The sequence below is a fragment of the Bactrocera neohumeralis genome, chromosome 6 (genome assembly GCF_024586455.1).
Source record: "Bactrocera neohumeralis isolate Rockhampton chromosome 6, APGP_CSIRO_Bneo_wtdbg2-racon-allhic-juicebox.fasta_v2, whole genome shotgun sequence".
In the NCBI taxonomy this organism is placed as follows: domain Eukaryota; kingdom Metazoa; phylum Arthropoda; class Insecta; order Diptera; family Tephritidae; genus Bactrocera; species Bactrocera neohumeralis.
Window position 1 is genome coordinate 46,476,432 of NC_065923.1, and position 18,516 is coordinate 46,494,947.

The 18,516-nt window shown below is 36.8% G+C and overlaps 3 protein-coding genes across 9 annotated transcripts in view; 2 read left to right on the plus strand and 1 right to left on the minus strand.

Annotated features, from left to right (window-relative positions):
- LOC126762564 (arginine-glutamic acid dipeptide repeats protein) overlaps positions 1–15,581 on the minus strand; it is a 55,958-nt gene extending 40,377 nt beyond the window's left edge. For all 7 annotated transcript variants that reach the window (XM_050479404.1, XM_050479401.1, XM_050479400.1 and 4 more), the window contains exon 1: positions 14,523–15,581. The gene's annotated coding sequence lies outside the window, so the exon portion shown is untranslated. The remainder of the gene's footprint in view (positions 1–14,522) is intronic.
- Positions 1,730–18,516, plus strand: part of LOC126762567 (myocardin-related transcription factor B) — a 374,476-nt gene continuing 357,689 nt past the window's right edge. The window contains exon 1 of the mRNA XM_050479415.1: positions 1,730–1,737. The gene's annotated coding sequence lies outside the window, so the exon portion shown is untranslated. The remainder of the gene's footprint in view (positions 1,738–18,516) is intronic.
- Positions 16,118–18,516, plus strand: part of LOC126762618 (UPF0687 protein C20orf27 homolog) — a 55,855-nt gene continuing 53,456 nt past the window's right edge. The window contains exon 1 of the mRNA XM_050479494.1: positions 16,118–16,729. Coding sequence (XP_050335451.1) covers positions 16,699–16,729 — 31 coding nt within the window. The 5' untranslated portion in view covers positions 16,118–16,698. The remainder of the gene's footprint in view (positions 16,730–18,516) is intronic.

The following is an 18,516-nucleotide window of genomic DNA, read 5'->3' on the forward strand; positions in this document are numbered from 1 at the left end:
TCGAAAACTCATAAGCCCATGGGAGGATGCAGGTAGAAGTTCACGCAAGTGAGGAAAGTTCTCTGAGCGCCATTCACTTGGGAGAAACGCATCTTTTACACATGGCTCAAGCAGCTCACGACTTCCGGTCTTATACCAAGTATCCTCTGGGTAACCAAAAACATCAGTTTGGCGGAGAGCTAAAGTGAGAAGCCGAAACCTCCCTTCTTAGGAATGTGCGCTGGTTTTTTTTCAAATCTGATGATTCTAACTAAGCGCAATAAAACCTTCAACTCAATGTAAAAATTATGGATTCCTTTTACTAAACCCTATATTTTAAGATTTAACCCTTTTAGTACCGGGACCAACGTTACTCGAAAACAGCTAAACCTATTAGTCTCAAATTTTAAAACGAGTTTCTTAAATATATTTTTTAGTAATTAATCGAAGATTTTTTTTCACCGATAAATTTTTTTATGATAATTTATGGCTGAAATCGGTTTGAGAAATCGCCATTTTGTCAAAAAATTTTATTTTGTTTTTCCTTCGATTAATTACTAGATTTAACATTACTTTAAGCGGTTAGGGGTAGTCAGAGGCACGAAAAAATTAGAATTTTTAGTATTTTTTTTTTTTTTTGCTAATAAATCGTGTTATTTTACAAAAGTAGTAATATGGCATTATTATAGAATGTGTTGAGTTGAAGTCACGAAAATTTCCAAAAAAAAAAATTAATTTCCAAAGTTATGGTTGTTTGTGTTGACCCAGTTTAAAAAAAAAAGGTACTTGCGGCGACAACCATAAGTCCTTGGAGATTAATCTAAAATCAATCGGACAAAAAAATTTGTTTTATAAATAGATAATTCTGGGTCTGATCGAAGGATTTTTTTTTCAAAAATTAACAAAATGGCGGCTTCAGGAAATTTTTTTCCAAGTTTTCGGGAAAAAATCAACGGTTAATTGGTCTTAAAAATCGAAATGCAAAAAAAAAATATAATTTTTTGAAAATTTTGACTACCCCCAACCCCCTAACGAAATCTGTTTGGTTTTTTTAATTTCAAAGGGTTCAGTTGAGAGATATAGTGGTCACCGCAAAATGTCTTTTTTGAGAGGAGCTTCCCGAGGTCAGTTGTAGTTTCTTTCGAAATAAATATTTTTTAAATACTAAGTCTTAAAATACAGTTAAATAATTGCTTTTTTCAGCATTTTAACTGTATACAACCCCTTAATGAGATATTCGCCTACTCTCTCGTACAAGATCAACTCGATAACTTTATTGTTAGTTTTGCATGTAATTTCTTTGGCAAGAGCACACAGATACGGGACTCGCTTGATTTGCCCACTTCCAATACGAACAACGAAAATCAATTGGGCCTAAAAGGTGTATATTTAATTTCATTTTTTGTAGTTTATAATTAAATAAAAACACTTCTAAATTTTGTAAAATAAAAGAACGAGTTCAAAACATTCAAGTGTTAGCCATTTGGCTGACTGGGTTATGCCGTGATGACTTGCAACACTGACTGGGCCGCCTGCTCAGGTTAATAATGGAAACGCGCGCATATCGTACTAATAATAACAGCTTAGTGGCATACTGGGCTAAACATATTAGGCGTACAACAACAGCAGCAACAATACGAACATTACATTATAGGTAGAACAAACGGCAAAGCGAACGGATGTGAAAGGTGAGAATAATGGGGAGAAATGGGGAAGTGTTCACGCATACAAAAGAAGCCGCAGCTAAAAATAAAGAATGTGGAAGAAGTCGAAGTGTAATTGGAAGTGTTGTGGAAAAGCATGACTTATGAGATGCTTACATAATTAACGCCAATTACATGCACACACACGCATACACACACAAGCGCGCGCAAAAGAGCATGCCATCGTAATATGTCAATGAGAATTGTTGGCATGAAAATACCACAACGGCACTGCATAAGTCAAATAAATGCTGTCGAAAGCTGGACAGCAAAAGTAAAAAGAGGAGAAAAAAAAACAACAAAAAATTTCTTATGAATGTAATTCTTACATATTTTTGTCGTTTTCAAGCAACCCTGCGTGCGCGCATGTGTGCGTGTGTAGCTGCAAATATGCAGATGCATGAAAAAGGTCAAACGGTTTGTGTTGAATTCCAAAAAAAAATTGCAACAAAAACAAAAAAATGTGAAACTAAAGTACAGAGGGTCAATCGCGCAGGAAGCCATCGCTTTCCTTACATCCTTGAGGACCTGGGCAATTACCATTTTGTATACAAAAAAATGTCTCGATACCGAGTCTACGAAGTGCATAAATACAAATTTACATATTTGCAAGCAAGTGCGTGTGCTGTGTGTTTTTGCGTGCCTGTGTGTCGAAGTCAAACATTTACTGGCTTACCGCACCACTTGAGGCGATTTCGCAAAGCCGCAAAAACTAGCAGCTAAAAAGACAGACAGACGCTCATTCATACTTAACAAACAAACATACATACATACATACATGCACTATGCTGTGAAACGCTTGCGAAAAAGCTCTTTGTGTCTACATATATTCCGCACGCTCAGCGCTTTTGCCACTTGCCACTTGGCCTCCATGATATGTACGTATGTACATATTTATGTATGTCGGTCGGTATGCACATGAGCTGGCCTTTATTCATCATTGCGTATTGACCATGGAGCATGAACCGCTTAAGTGACTTATGAATAAGTTCTTTGGGAGGCGAAAATGTACATTTGTTATTGCTGAGCACGCACAAAGATCAAAAGCGAGCAACGAAAATAAACCAAAGCGAATGGACGGACGGACAACAGCAAAAGATTGCCCAAATGAAATTCATATGCTGGCAGCACCACTACAAACACACACACACACATACATACACATAGATATATGATGTAAATGTAATGTAAGCAGTGGTGAGTTCTTTTCCGCGCAACGGCAAATGAAAATCGCTACAACGGAAAGAGCAACAGTCAATGGCAGACGAAAAGTGAGCTGACGATGTCGACACAAAGATCTTGTTAAACATCGAATATTGTAGTGGACGGATATTTGTACATTTGTTGAACAATTTTCGCTGAACGCTTGAATGCTGATGCCGAAGCTGATGCTGATGCCGTTGCCGTTGCTGGTGCTGTTACTGTTGCTGTTGTTGATGCCACGATACACGACAAACGATGACGGCAATGAAGATGAAGATGAAACCACATAAATTGTAGGGATTTTTTCTGGGGCGGAAAATAAACAAATCCCCTTGCTTGCAATACTTTTAGTGGCGCACAGCACACTCCAGTCAGTCGGCGTTGAGCGAACATTGCAACCATCTAAGCATGCGGTGCATGTGTTTGTTGTTGTATAGTAAGTACATATGGCGTGTGTTGTTGCATTTCACCCGCTTATGGCAGCTTCAATTTGTCAGTGAGTTAATCTCAATCGGTACTTTTCCGCACTTTCATCCACTAGTGATATTACTCAATGTGGCAACGCCGCTACAAACAAATGCAAGTACAGAGTAGACTAGTGGTGGCTGTAAACCATAGTTTTATGTAGTAGCGATGTGTTGGAAAATATCCTCTTTGATGCCATACATGCATACATATATATAGTACACAGCTTTACTCGTTGAAATTGAGAGAAAAGTTATAAAATTAAAAAAAAAAATGGATAAAGTTGTTGCATAACACCGGACACAACAATAAGTTTATGATATTTTAATATAATTAAATTTAAAACTTTCCGAAATACTACTGCATATTTTTTTAATATACCGTCTGATCAAATATGACACGGACTGAGAACTCATTTTCGCGCATTTGAATACCACCTTTATTACCCCACGTTTCGTTGTTGTTGTTGTAACGGGTACCTAACCTAATCCCGTTAGAATGGTAAGGATTATGTAGGTTGTCATCGAGATCATCCAACGGTAGATCCAGAAAACGTGTTGTTTCGACGGTGTCGGACCAAAGGAAGAAGGATGTCAAATGCGTAGGCTTAGCAGGGTATGCAAAGAGGTGACTAGTATCATGCAGAGACGCAATGCACGCTGGACATATATATGTTTGATATGTACGGGTCTATTCCGGATAAGTACAACTTTTACCTGCTACACTATCCGCAATGGGTGGTGGTTTGACTCCAAGTACGCCATTCACTGATAGAGAGTCGGTTGTAGGTGTTTGAGTGGCGGTCCGTGCATGTCTGAAGTTAGTTGCGGCCGAAGTCTGGTCGGCGTATTGTCTTATGTTGTCGACGTAGTTGAGGAAGGATCTCTTGATGCTCCTAAGAGGCGGTACCGCTCCTGCGAAATCATCCCAGCAGAAACTGCTTGGAGAGGAATTCATTATGTTCCTTAACTGGGAGCAAACGGGCCTCACTGTGCAGGTGTTCGATGGGAGACATCAAGAGGCATCCTGTCGTAGTCCGGAGTATTCTGACATGTTTGTTGCTTCCTCGTCTGCGTTTCACTGCATCCACGATACCATATTGGTGCGGCGTAGTTAAGGACCAGCCAGCCGATTGCCTTGTATGTTGCCAAAACGTTTCTTTATTTTTTGCTCCATGTGCTGCCGGCTAGCGACTTGAGGATCTTGTTGCGGTTCTATACTTTGGCAATAATCGCGATCTGGTGATCCACATCTCGTCAAGAATAATGACGCGTTTGTTGAATGTATAGTCCTCAGCATCTCTTTTACAATCTCCAGGTTTATTTTTTGCAAAAATTGAAGGCTTTTGTTACGATTCTGGCATGGACATGCTTCATACCCAAAAAATTAACCAAAATGTGATTCATAATATATGTTGATATCATTTGCTGCTCTGATATCTCTGAGGCCAACACGAGTTCAAGCACTGTTTCTGTAATCTTTTCGATGTTATCCTCATTAACAGAGGTGGATGGACGGCTCGCATGAGACAAATTTTCGATCGTCTCTGAACACTTTGTGTTATGCAATTAATTATGGCATATGACAATGGATAAACAAATCATTTTATTCCTGAAACTATTCAGATGGATGAAATAATGTTTAACGGCTTATACATACAGTTTTTTGGAAACATTTGAGGCGGAAAACACGGGAAAGCTGCGCAATCAAAAGAGGAAAGAAATATTCGTGGGAACCTTCCTGACCTTCCAAAGTTTTTTTGTTGTTGCTGTTGTTGTATCGGCACAAATATTCTTGAAGTAATTTCGACCCATGGCGCCGAGTTAGCAGTCCTTGGCCGAACAAAAACGCGGGTTCGTTTCAATTTCTTAGATCATAGTTTCGTGGGAACGGTTATTTTTTATTAGCTACGCTTGCTTATGCTTAACACAAACATAACATGATGAGTCAATTAAATATATTGGGCTACTCAATTGACCTAGGTCTAGGAGTTTATTCCTAGAAAATAACTGTGAGGAACAGTCGAGAAAACCACTCGTAAAAGCCGTATTTTCTTGCGAGCACCCTAAGATTATATTAGAACTCCATTTAAGGCACAAAATCAACATCAATTAGAGCGATGGACCGCCAGCAACTTTAGTCCACTACTTTACTGAGCGCTAGCTTAAATAACCGCATTCGCTTTAATGTACCCGAATGCCTTTTATGTTTAGTGTGAGTGTGTTGCTTTTCAGCTTAAATGAAAATGACAATTTTGTGAACTCAAAAATCATGACTAAGTGAAGTATTTTTCCTCACTTAAAAGCAATCAGAATCAAGAGTACAACAATAGATCGCCGCATTGTCTGCTTTACTGGCAGCAGAACGAACAAAAACTCATATCCAATGCTTTTGCACGTCTTTCTTCTTGTCTTTAATCACCCAACGCTTTTGCTAGACCCTCAAAAAGCGCCGCGCCATGCCACCCAACACCACTATTAGCAACGCTTCGTTTCGTTCCATTTCAGCACGTCACTGCCGACCGACCAACCAACCGACCGACCATGCCCTCTGCTATTTGCTGTGTGTACCTTTGGTCCATAGAATGCTTTTTACCTCCCAAAGTTTCTACACTTTTGTGACGTTTCTCAATTCTTTTTTTTTGCTCGCTCGTCTTTTTTATGTTCACTTCATTTTTGGGCGAACCAACGTCCGACACAACACGAGCCGTTCGGGCGCTACTTACTGCTATTGTTGTTTTTAATTTTTTTGTTAGTATTTCGTGTTGTTGTGTACAGTTGTTTGGCATATGGACGCGTCGTCATCGGTACTCAACAGCGTAAGCATCAGCATCAAAATCATCACAATCGCCAACGCCATCCTTGTCATCGTGGTCGGACTTCATTTCGTCGTGCCATATTTAAGCGGAGAATGCTTGGCAGCCAGCTTGCTACGATTGTTGGTGAGTCGGCCGCGGTCGGTCGGTTGGATGAGTTGATGAGCACACAGACAGTTGGATGGATAACTGTGCGGCGAGCTGACTGACAGACTGAGAGACTGCCTCACTGGGTGGCTGACTGACTGACTAGCGCATACATGGCGATGACGAGCTCACTAGCTAGCTGAGTGTACAGGCAACAGGCGGACGGACGGACGGATGAACAGACTGTGTGACTCGATCTACTCGGTTGAAAGCTGTAAAGTTTGCTTCGCTAGCTGGCATTGCCACTGTCATTGCGGCTGCTGTTGCCACCATACGGTGGCACTCGCAGATTGAATCCATAACTATATGCTTCCAATGTTTGGCGTTTTTATACATACAAGTATTCGTTGTGTGTTGTGTGCGCAAGTATTCATGTCGGCTGGCTTGTAAGCCACTTACGAAAACGAGTAAATGCCACTGGCATCCGATTTGTTGGATTTGCTCATGAAGTTGTTAAACAGATTGTCGGTGTAGATACCGCACGCGTTCGCTCGCTCGCTTGCCTGTCGTTCGAAGCTCTTCGCTCGTACCACGAACCTTCGCCCTCGTGCCTCGTACCTCGTGGCGCACGCCGTTTTGGCTATGGAACTGCTCCTTATAGACAGTAGCTTTGGCTAAAGTCAGTATACTACGAGTATATTTTGAGGAACGCGTGTGTGTGTGTGTGTTTATGTGTTTGTATCTACCCACCACCATAGCCACCAAGTGTATCGCTCACTCGCCTACCTTCCGCATCGTGCGCTGTGGGTGTTTGATGGCTGCTGTAAGCCAATGCCGACGATACGTACGACAACTTGGTCCTTCTGTGTGTACGTACCTTCATCATTTTTCGTATGATTAGTTTTATGTAATTTTATCAAGAGTATTTTAGGGATTTGTAGCTTTTACTTATGCTTTGTGGTATTTCATCTGAGCAGTATTTTTCGTTCGTTGTTTTGTTTATTTAGCCACTTCGCTTCATGATTTTCCGCTCTCTCGCCACCCTGTCGTCGCCCGCTCTCCCTCTCTCCATCTCTTTCTCGATGCCACTCTCCACCACCACCACCACCACTTGGTGCAGAGCGTTGAGTGCTTTGGGCAACTTGCGGCTGCTTGTCGGAGGGTTTATAGCGTGATAATGAAATTTATTAAAATTTATGAGCGCTCGCAAATAAATATACTGAAATTGATTAGTCATGAGTTTTATTAGGTGGCGACGATCACCACAATTACGACTACTGCAACCGCAACCCTTTGATTTTTCTTGTTTTTGCTTACAGCTTTTTATGTTTTTTTACTTAAGTTTGGTTTATTATACCCTGAATGTTTCTAACACCGAAAAGGAAAGGTTGGACACCCCTCTTAAGCATATGTACATATAAACGATTACCGTGATGGGATGGATTTAGCCATGTCCGCCTGTATATACGCAAACAAAGCTCTGAGCTTTTAAGGTATCAACTTGAAGTTTTGCAAACGCCCTGTTCTCCCCAAGGAATTACTCACTCGTCGAAGCAGCATACTTAGGACTATTATAACATATACATATGTAGGTTGTCATACAAACTGACCGATCCAAATCGATCTCTTGTACTGCAAACCTTTTTATTTGAGAAGATGTCTTAACGGAATTTGATATAGATAATCATCAAAAGCAACGCTGTAATATCCAAACATATTGTTCGCATCGGTCCACTATAGCAAATAGCGGCCATACACAATGACCTATAAAAATCCGGACAAATATATTTGTGAAGGGTATTATAGCTTCGTTGCAGTCGAACTTAATGATTTTCTTGCAGCCGAATTTAACGAGCTCGTCAGTGGGTCCATTCCCACGACAACCGGGTGTACGTAACCGGAACGGACTCGGATTTTTATTCGGTCAAGGACTGTCAACTCGACAGAACTCTATACCAACAACAACCACGACAGTCGGGTCTACGTAACCGGAACGAACCCTCATTTTTAACCGGACAAGGACTGTCAACTCGGCAGAATTCTGCCGCTAGAACAACATTTTCTAGTTCTTATTTTAATTTTGAAAAATGTCGAGTGTTTCGCCGGCGATATGAGTGTGAAGGCTACGATACACACTGCTCCGATTTACAAATATGATAACGGTTGAGTGCGGCACACTCATTTGTACATACATACTTATATTAATGTATTGAAGTATTTATTTCATTTGTAGCTTTACAAATAAATCAATTTACTTTCAATTAAATGTTAAGTAAATTTGCGTATGAATAATGAATGTGAAAAAAGCAACAACAAACAAAAAATCGCTTTCAACAACATCAGCGATATTTTTGTTGTACACTTATTATTATTGTCATATCTGTTGATGTTGTTGTTATTGTTGTTGTTGCAGCTGTGTTGTCGTTTGGCCATTGTTTAAGTGGCTTCCAGTCAGTTAATCCTTAATAATCCGCATAAACATGTTAAACAAAAGCAGTGCAGAGATTAACGCTCCTACACAGCACACCCACACACATACACATCCACGTACACACCTACAAACATGCAGGGAAAGGTAAAGATGAATAAATATACACGGTTTAAGTGCATATTGGAGCGCATGTGTTTACATATACATACATATATAAATACATGTAAATGTGTGTGTATTTGTGTGCCTTGCAAGTGGGTTGATTTCAGTTTAAATACTTTTTAATACACAAATTTGTTGTAACGAACGCGCGCAAAATTTATTTTCCAACAACCTGAGTTCGTGGAAATTCGCAAATCCGATGACTCGATATTATTTTGCCTTAGTTGGCATTGAGCCAAACGCTCTGCACATACATATGCACACAAACATGTAAACGCTCCTCTATAGTGATGTGGCAATGTGTGAGTATGCACATGAAATAAGTTTTTGAGAAATTTATTATATTTTAAGGACTATTTGCTTATTGAAGGGGGGAGATGCTTTTCCAGATAAGTATGCATCAACAAATATAGAGAAAATACAACAAAATAAATAGATTTTTAATGTAACATTGCAATTAGGAGTATATTGAGACTTAATATGGTTATTAAACCGGTAAAGTCTATTTTATTCAAATTTGCATTACACATACTATGTAGTATGTGGGAGTTGGGGCTCTCACATTTTCATTCAGATAATTCACATGTTGGCCGATGTACTTGTATGCGGTATAAAGTGACCCGGAAGTTCGAACATATTAGGAACATATTAGTGCGCGTTCAGGGAAGTGTTGACTCGATTCAACCCATTTTTGATACACGGAGTTGCCAATGTCAGAAAAGGATTCTATCATTTCAATTGTATTTCTCACACATTATTTGGTACCTAGTCTTGAACAATTTTTCGTCTTACGCTGACGTAATCTAAAAGCATTATTCGTGCAAAGTGTTATCCCGTTATATTAATTGCTTCTTGATTTGTGCACTGGAAAGCAGTCAGATGGATTTTAAAATTGTGATATACATATGAGAAATGGGCGTGGTTGCAGTCCGATTTCGCCTATTTTCGCACTGTGACATAGGAATGTGGGTAGAGGGTTACATACTGAATTTGGTTGAAATTGGTCGACCAGGTCCTGAGATATGTTATTTTACCCAATAGTGGACGGTACCAGCCAATCGTCAAATTTTTATACTGGCTCGTATAAAGCCCTCTCAAACCATCTCGAGCGTCAAATTTAATGTCACTAGCGTATTTAGTTATTGATTTATTGCGCTTTTAGTAGTTTTTATATGGGGATCTGATTTCATCCATTTAACTCTGTCGGTTTTTTTAAGAATTGACCTAAGCGAATTTGGCTATTTTAGCTTTAGTAGTCTAAGGGATATGTACATTAAAACAAAAAGAGGGAGTCACGCCCACTTTTTTTAATTTTACGCCCACAGGGCCTCTTTACTGCGATCCCATGTGCGAAATTACAGTTTTATGTCTTAATTTAGTGCTTAATTATGGCACTTTGAATGTTTCCTTTAATGGCGTTTTGTAGGCGTGGCAGTGGTTCGATTACGCCCATTTACGAGCTCATCTTCACTTTTTTGCCAAGAAACATTAACATATACCATATTAATTTTTACTCAAGTTATCGCTTGCACAGACAGGTGGACGGACGGACAGACATTTACCCGGATTTCAACCGTACAACAGGTTGTAAGAGCTTAAAAATGTATAAATATTTTATTTTCTGTTTCTGAGATAGAAAACATACCCCAATAAATTTGAACAAAAAGTCACTTGACGGATTGATAAAAAAAACCGTTTTCGTTTATGTTATTTAAACTTTCTGTTTTTCTTTTTGGATTCCAACTTCAAAATTACAACAAGTTATATTGTTGTTAAAACAGAATGACGGAAAACATCCCTGAAGTAATTTGTAGGAATGCTGCCAAGTTGACAGTACCTGACCGGATAAAAATACGGGTTCGTTCTGGTTATTTAGACTCGACTGCAAAAAATGCAAGTTTAGAAAAAAATATTTTTGTTTTCTTTTTTTGATTACAAATGTCTATCAAAACCGCAATGCAGAGCCTTGATAAAGAAAATACTAATTTAGCTTCCAAGTAATTTACACCCTAAACAATTTTCTTTTACAAAAAATTAAAAAGAAAAACACACAAATTAAAATGATAAAATTTAACAGTAAGTAACAGAGATTTCAAGCTTGATTATCGTCAACGCCATTTGCGATAATCTAAAGTGTAGGACGACAATGTGGGCAATCAATTGAACTGTCAGCGTGACAGCGTGAACGATCCGCCAGACAGCCAGCCAGCCAGTGAACATGGCAATTCGAAGGCACGCCATCAACTACTCCAACTCACTTACGCGCAGTGTGTCCTTATTATTATTTTACTGTCGATTATTTGCTTTATTATGCTTGAATGTAATAAATATCCACCCTCATTTGCGCTTCCACGAACTACTCGCTGTGCGCGACGATGACATGGCCGGTAGTTATGACTTTATTGCGACAAGCACATCATCCACCCACGGCCACATTAAGTTACTCGCCCCGCATGTATGGTACTTACTTGCTTACGTCGCACCAACGTCTGCACCACGGTTTATGCATAAGTTCGTTGTTCAACTACTACGATGACGACAACAAGCCTTACTATAACGGTTCAAACATACATACATATATAGTGTATGTATGTATTGTTTTGAGACGACGGTGTTGATGATGGGGCATAAGAAGCGTGAAATCGGGCGCATGAACTCACAAATTGACCATATTTGCAAATTGAACGCGTGAGCAAACGGGCGAATGAGTGAATATAAACGAAGCCCCGGATCGCCCGAATCCACACACCCGCACACTAACAACACTAACCAAGCACAACTCACCCCGCACAGGGTACAGCGGCGTCTCGTCGAGCGAGTCGAGTGCGCCAAGCTGCAGGCTCTAAGCCTCGGGCGCGGAAATGGTTGTGTACGCAGTTAAAAGCCATTGTAAGCAGATTTAGTTTGTAATAAATGCCGTGTTTTAGTGGTTGCACTCCCAAATGGAATGGAATTTCAAATTGTCGTGTAACAACACTTTACAAACAAATTGCGGCTTGTCAACCTTCCGCAGGCGTGGCGACGGGCAAGCGCTTTCTCACATTTGCCACATTTGACTTTTCATAAACGTTGATTTTTTGGCATTGCGCCACATTCATTCACTCAGTTAGTTAATTCACACAATGTAGTGTGTTAATTTGTGCACAAATTACAATTTCCCCTTATCATATTAGCCACTAAATATTTTATAATGTTAATAATTGAATGTGTGTGACATTTAATGTTTATCCCGACTAATTGTTAACGGCACTGCTGTTTGATATAAAAAAAAAAAATTATTCTCTATACTGTTACTTGCTTGTACGCGCACACATCTGCTTTATAAATACAAATGTGCCTTACAAAAATGTTTTCATGCATTTGTGCGCACATGCTGGCTTATACTACAAAAGTGTGTGCTTTGTATGTGGGCTTACCGAAAATAATTTCACCGACTTTCCACCTCATAATTGAATTAATTGCCGAGTATTGTGGGTGTGAAAGCTTAATTGAAGGTTATGAACAACTGTAGTACTCAATTTATTTAAATATTAAATAAAAACAGGGAAACCTTACCTTATTTCACTGAAGCTATACACCCTTCACAATAATCGAAGATTACAACCTTGATTTTAATGGGCAGTTTGTAAATAAGCTATATGCTATAGTGCTGCGATATAATCATCTGATATTGTAGCTTTGATAGGAACAATAGTTCATGTCGAATTCCGTGAGAATGTCTTGACAAAAAAAACAGTTTTTAAACCAGGACAGGATTTTGAGTGTTCGGTTTGTATGGCAGTTATATATGCTGTAGTGCCTATTTTACAGCTGTCTTAGAAAAAATCCATGCCAAATTTCGTCAAGATATCTTGTCAAATAAAAAAGTTTCCATACAAAAATTTTATTTCGATCTCTCTATGGCACGCATAAGCTGTTGCCGTCCGATATCGGCGATTCCGACTATATTACTACTATATTGCACTATTTGAACAAGTTTAGCATAATAAATTAATCGCACTTATTAATTTTTCCCACAATACTGCGTAATGTATTAACCACTACCCACTAAGGTATGTAACTGCGTACACACACATAAGCAAATATCTGTAGTTTCAATTTTATTTTCAATTGAACGGCGCCTTTTATGGGCGACTGTTTATTTTTTTTCCCCCTTTTTTGACTTTGTACACGCATAACGAACTAATAGACTTGCTATAAACTGTCACAATGTACGGATACAATTTAAATCAATTATGAAGCACCACTTTTCGTTCAACAAAACGCAAAAAATTATTTATTAGAATTACTTATACGTCTGTATGTAGTTTTAAAAGCACGTAAAGTTACTACTTTTATTGGCATGTTCGTTGTGTGCGCGTTATTTACAATAATTACGATAGTAATAAACCAAAACTTATCACCCGGAGAATACGCTTGCCTGTTGAAATTGAAAATCAATCAATTTTATAGCTGCGCTGTTAAGTGGAAATGTTGTTACACATCAATTATTATTAACAACAGGCCAAAGAGGCGATAAAGCGTATTTTAGCAACGTGTAATAATAACATATTATGTCATTCAAAATATAGCAAATACAAATTTAATTATGCATGCACTCATATAATCATATATTCGTACAACATATGTATGTATAAGTAAATTTTTGTGCATACGTTGGACTTAACCTTTCATGTTATTTAAACAATTAATTTTTCATTTTTTAACATTATCAACGTTATCTAGAAAGTCGATTATGATAATATTTATTGCAATACAAGTGGTGTTGATTAAAACACTGATTGCTGCAATAAATAATACACAATTTTAAGAATATTTGAAATTTTGGTAAATACAAAAATAGACATATTCACATTTGCAGGGTTTGCTGTAGAAGTATTCTGAGGAGATAAGAGACTGTATAACTACTTATGAACTACTGCAATTATTTTGATAACCAAAAGTATGTACTTAAGTAGACACAATTGACAGATTGGCCTTTGAATTGAGTTGTTGTTATAGTATTGATTAAATTGTTAAGTACAAATACAAACTTATATACTAGCCGTTTAAGCAGTATGCTTGTCGAAACACGGTTAAAAATATGAAATGATTTATTCAACAAGTTTCAGTAAAGGACCAGTGCGCTAAATCACAAATGTCATTATATTTGTCAGTTAATTGTGTAAATTTTAAAATACAAAATGTGCCAAATAATAAAAATTATATGAATAAGAGATAAAAGTATATTTAAATATGAAAACTTTACAAAAATTAAGTGCAACTTGACAGATTAAATGCATACAATATGGAAAAATTGAGAAGATCAAAGATACCAAGCATTTTCCTGAACCCTCTGTTTCTAGTATATTTATTAATTTTCCCCTAGCACCATTGTCATAGAACCAAACTACTACATATTTGGGTATTTGTAGACTTTCGAACGGAGAATCATCCTATACATCATCGAAGTTATACACCGCTCACAACAGTTGGCATACGTGTGGGCTAGTTAGAGAAAATAGCGTATACTTGCACGCGCACATGCCTGACACAGATCTTATAATATAGATACATCTGTACATACCTACTAACAAATGCAATATTTGTAGGTATGTGCATAACAAATTTAATAACCAGCGTTTAATACATTTCGGTTAATAGACTATTTTATAAAGCAAATTTTAGAATTACTTACCATCGATTTTGACAAATTGTGTAATTGCAGCTTTTATGGAAATATTAACTAACAGCTGTCTGTGCGGCCGTAAAAATAATATCCCGTCAATTACGGCGTTATTTGCAAAATGTGGGAAAGCACGAGTAAAATGATGATTGCTTTAATTAATTTTGTTGACACATACACACGGTACTTGGTCAATTTGTTTAGCTATTTGACTATATGACAATCGCACAATTAATTTAAGAGTTTGAAGTTAATTATTCACAAGCTTTAATTTTTTAAAAGCTATGAATATTTATTTATTTGTACTTAATATACACTTATAAAATTGTGCTAAGAGTGTTGTACTTCACACACCAGTATCATTTATCGTTGGACAAACACTTGCAGGAAATTTAGATATTTAGACTGTTTTAGCTGCTAATAATCCATAGTTGCTAAAAGTGTTGCTCCGCCCAAAGGCGAGGAGGAATGCGGCGTGTCGAAAGCTGTTCTATGCTTGACCGCTTCCCTCCTGCTGCAATCGGTCTTGAGAATGGTATTCCCTTTAAATTGCTTTGTTCTCATCTACACAGACGTGCTTAGTTCAAGCGCGATTCTTTTATTTTATGTTTTGCCTTTTTCGCACTTTTGTTAATTAAACACTCGTAGTATAGCTAAACGCGTGGCTTCCAGGAATTTTCCGAAAATAATTTTTATAGCACTATTACTAAATACAATATACAACTTGCAACTGCTATTTGTCCGTCGCCCGTTTGCTCTTTGCTCACTGAATGCATATACGTTCAATACTTTTTCGCTTGTTTGCTTTTCGCCGTCGCTGAGCACCGAAAAATGCTATGAGGCAAATGGGGGAACAATTTTCTTTTTGCATACACTTTGCGCACGATATTGAGTTCCAACTTTCACACAAATTTTCGACACTGTTTTGTTGTGATTGCGCGAATTTTTTTAAAATAAACTGAAGGCAATATATATGTTGAATGTTTTTCACTAAACTTTCTGAATTTTATTACTTTCGATTAGTAAATAATTAGTTCTGAACGGGAGCTCAAATTTTCTTCGCGCACTCAACAAAACAGGGCGACCATTTTGAATTTTCTACTCGCTCATTAGCAACTCGTTCTTACGTGACGAGATAAGTTGGATGTGTTTAACGCGAGTGTGTCCAGCAATATAATAAAGTTGCCTGTCGAAAATTTAAAGTAATACAAATTAATTAATTATTGAAAACTTTCTTTAAACAGAAAAACCAATACTAGTTTAAGAAAATTAATGCCTTTGAAAGGCATACCTAACACATCCTAAAAATATTTTGCTTTTTTTAACATAAAAGAATACAGTTAATATTTATTTCTTTTTTTTAATATAAAAAAAAGTGTATAAACGCGTAGTTCCCCTTTATTAGATGTTTTATTCAGTGTTTATCTAGAAAGTATATTTTTATTAATGCATTATCAGGAAAAATTTAAATTTTGATGTTAAAATTTTTTTTCAGAGCAAGTAAAATCAACCCTGATTTTGCTATCATACAAACACTCTTTGCGAATGTCAAAGTGAAAGAAAATAGATTGGGGAGAGTGGAGCAAATTCTTGGAAATTTTAGCGCATTTGGGGCCGTTTCAGTTGATTTTTGTTACTCCTTATGATTACTATGTGTTCGCGGTCTTTTTAAACTACTGTTTGTTAATAAAAATCGTACAGCTTCATAAGTTAAAAGTTTTGTGGAAGGCATCGTTATACGGTAAAAAACAGTCTTACATACATGTGCCAGAAATAAAACCAGGCAATCATTGGATACTCCGGATATTGGCCAAATAAAAGTGCAACAACCTTGAAAGAGCGATTCTAGTACAGCCGCTTCGGTGTATAGAAATGCACACACACTACAAAAGTTATTAATTGTATATCTGCCTTCTTAAGACAACAGAAACTTAATTAACATTTTCTGTGTGTCGGCTTGATAACACAACAAACCCCCAATTTGTCATCTAATTGCTTTACTAAAAGTTTACTTTGGGCTTTCAGTGTGCCACCAGTATTGTGTGTATAGAAAGAGTTAATCGATGTGTAAATAAGTGATATAATATTTTACGCATTGAATGTACAAGGCGCCTTAAAAAAATCAAATTAGTTTTAACAGATATTTTATTAGTGTACATCGACAGCCCAAGCAAAGCCGGTAAACAATATGGCGGAAGCGAAAGTCGAAGATCTTGGAAGTAAGTCTGACTGAAAACTTAATATTTATGTAGAAGAAAATTAAAAAATAACGTTAATTTCTAAATATTTATATTCACTATATACATATGTAAGTTCGTTCATGTGATGATATCACTGTCAGCTGATATTTTTATACAATTTGTACTTTTACTTAATGAAGTATATATAATTTATTCAATTGGTATTTGTAGAACTGGATTATCCCATACCTTTTATAATTCAATTTTGTTTCGGGACTCATTTCGTTCTTTCTTTACTGCAAAAAGTTATGTTAATTTACTAATTCACAAGAGATCACACACTATTGTTTTGAATTTAAGTACGCAAAACAAGCAAAAGCTTTTCAAGCAAATTACCAGTTCATTTGAAAATTAAAAATTATTTTTATACCCTGAATAGGATATACAATATTAAGTTTGGCACAAACCTCGAAGGACAGAACGGAGACCTTTAAAGTTTACCATATACATACATACATATGTATGTATGTTCATATATGTATATATAAATGATCATGGTTTTGAGATCTTTATCTGGAATTTTGCACCCAGCTTTTCTCCTCAAGAAGCTGCTTATTTGTCGGAACTGCCGATATTCTATCACTTTATGAATTAGCTGCCATACAAAATGAACTATCAAAATCAAGTTCTTGTATGGAATTTTTTTGTATTTGTGAGAGGTGTTCTAACGTTTTTTTTTGTGTTATTACTTCATAGAAATTTTAATATTGCACGAAATTAGACACTTTTCACTTTATATTATTTGTTATATGGTATCTCTATAGTTTTGTGAACACATATTCTAATCTGATTGTTTTTGAGATAAGCAGAAAATAATATTAGCAACATATATGTATGTATATGTATGTGCATACATACATATGTAGCATTTAGGTAATAAATTCTGAAATCAATAATTATATATTCATTTAGAGGAAGATTGGAAAGTTTGTAGGCTAATACATAGATAATACTACTATGTAATATTAAATCCATATGATTTTTAGTCAGCCCCTATATTTAAAATATATGTACGTATGTATACAAATATGACAGCTGTCGAACTATTAGTTCATGAGATGTTTAAAGAAACTTGTATTGATTACAAAAAATAAATCAAAAGGAGTTTAATAAATCTTTCCTTTTTGAGGAAAAAATACTGCGGAAGACAATATTTGTATTGATCAACATATAAAAACCCCAATTAGTTTTGCATGTCCGTAAAGTGAAATTGTTCCAGATAGCTGAGACTCTCAATATCAAAGAAACTTATTGGATATATCGTGATTGAATATTTGCATAGGTGAAATATATTTCCTAAGGAGTATTTTAAACTCTTTAATCGTAGTAAAGCCGAATTTTTGCGACGATATAAGGCAGTCTGTTATTGTTGTAGCGGTAGAATTCTGCTGAGATGACAATCCTTGGCCGGTTAAAAAACCAAGTCCGTTCTGGTTACTTAGACCCGACTGCCGTAGGAATGGTATGACAGTCTGTCTGCCCCAAAGCGTAGATATACGCAAAAGTCGGCTGGTAAGGTTATGGCACAAGTAGTTTTCGATGAATGTTGTATCCCCATCGATCAAACAAATTTCATCAAAAAAAATTTTCTATGTTAGCCTACAAACTCTTTAGCCAAATTTATTAATTGTTGTACATGGCGCTTAGATGAAGTTGTGAATACATATATTAAATAATTTTTGTATACATAAGTATATAATTTTATGTTATAATTTCTAACCGCTTTTGTTGCTCCACAATAATAAAAATGCCTTCTCCACTAACTC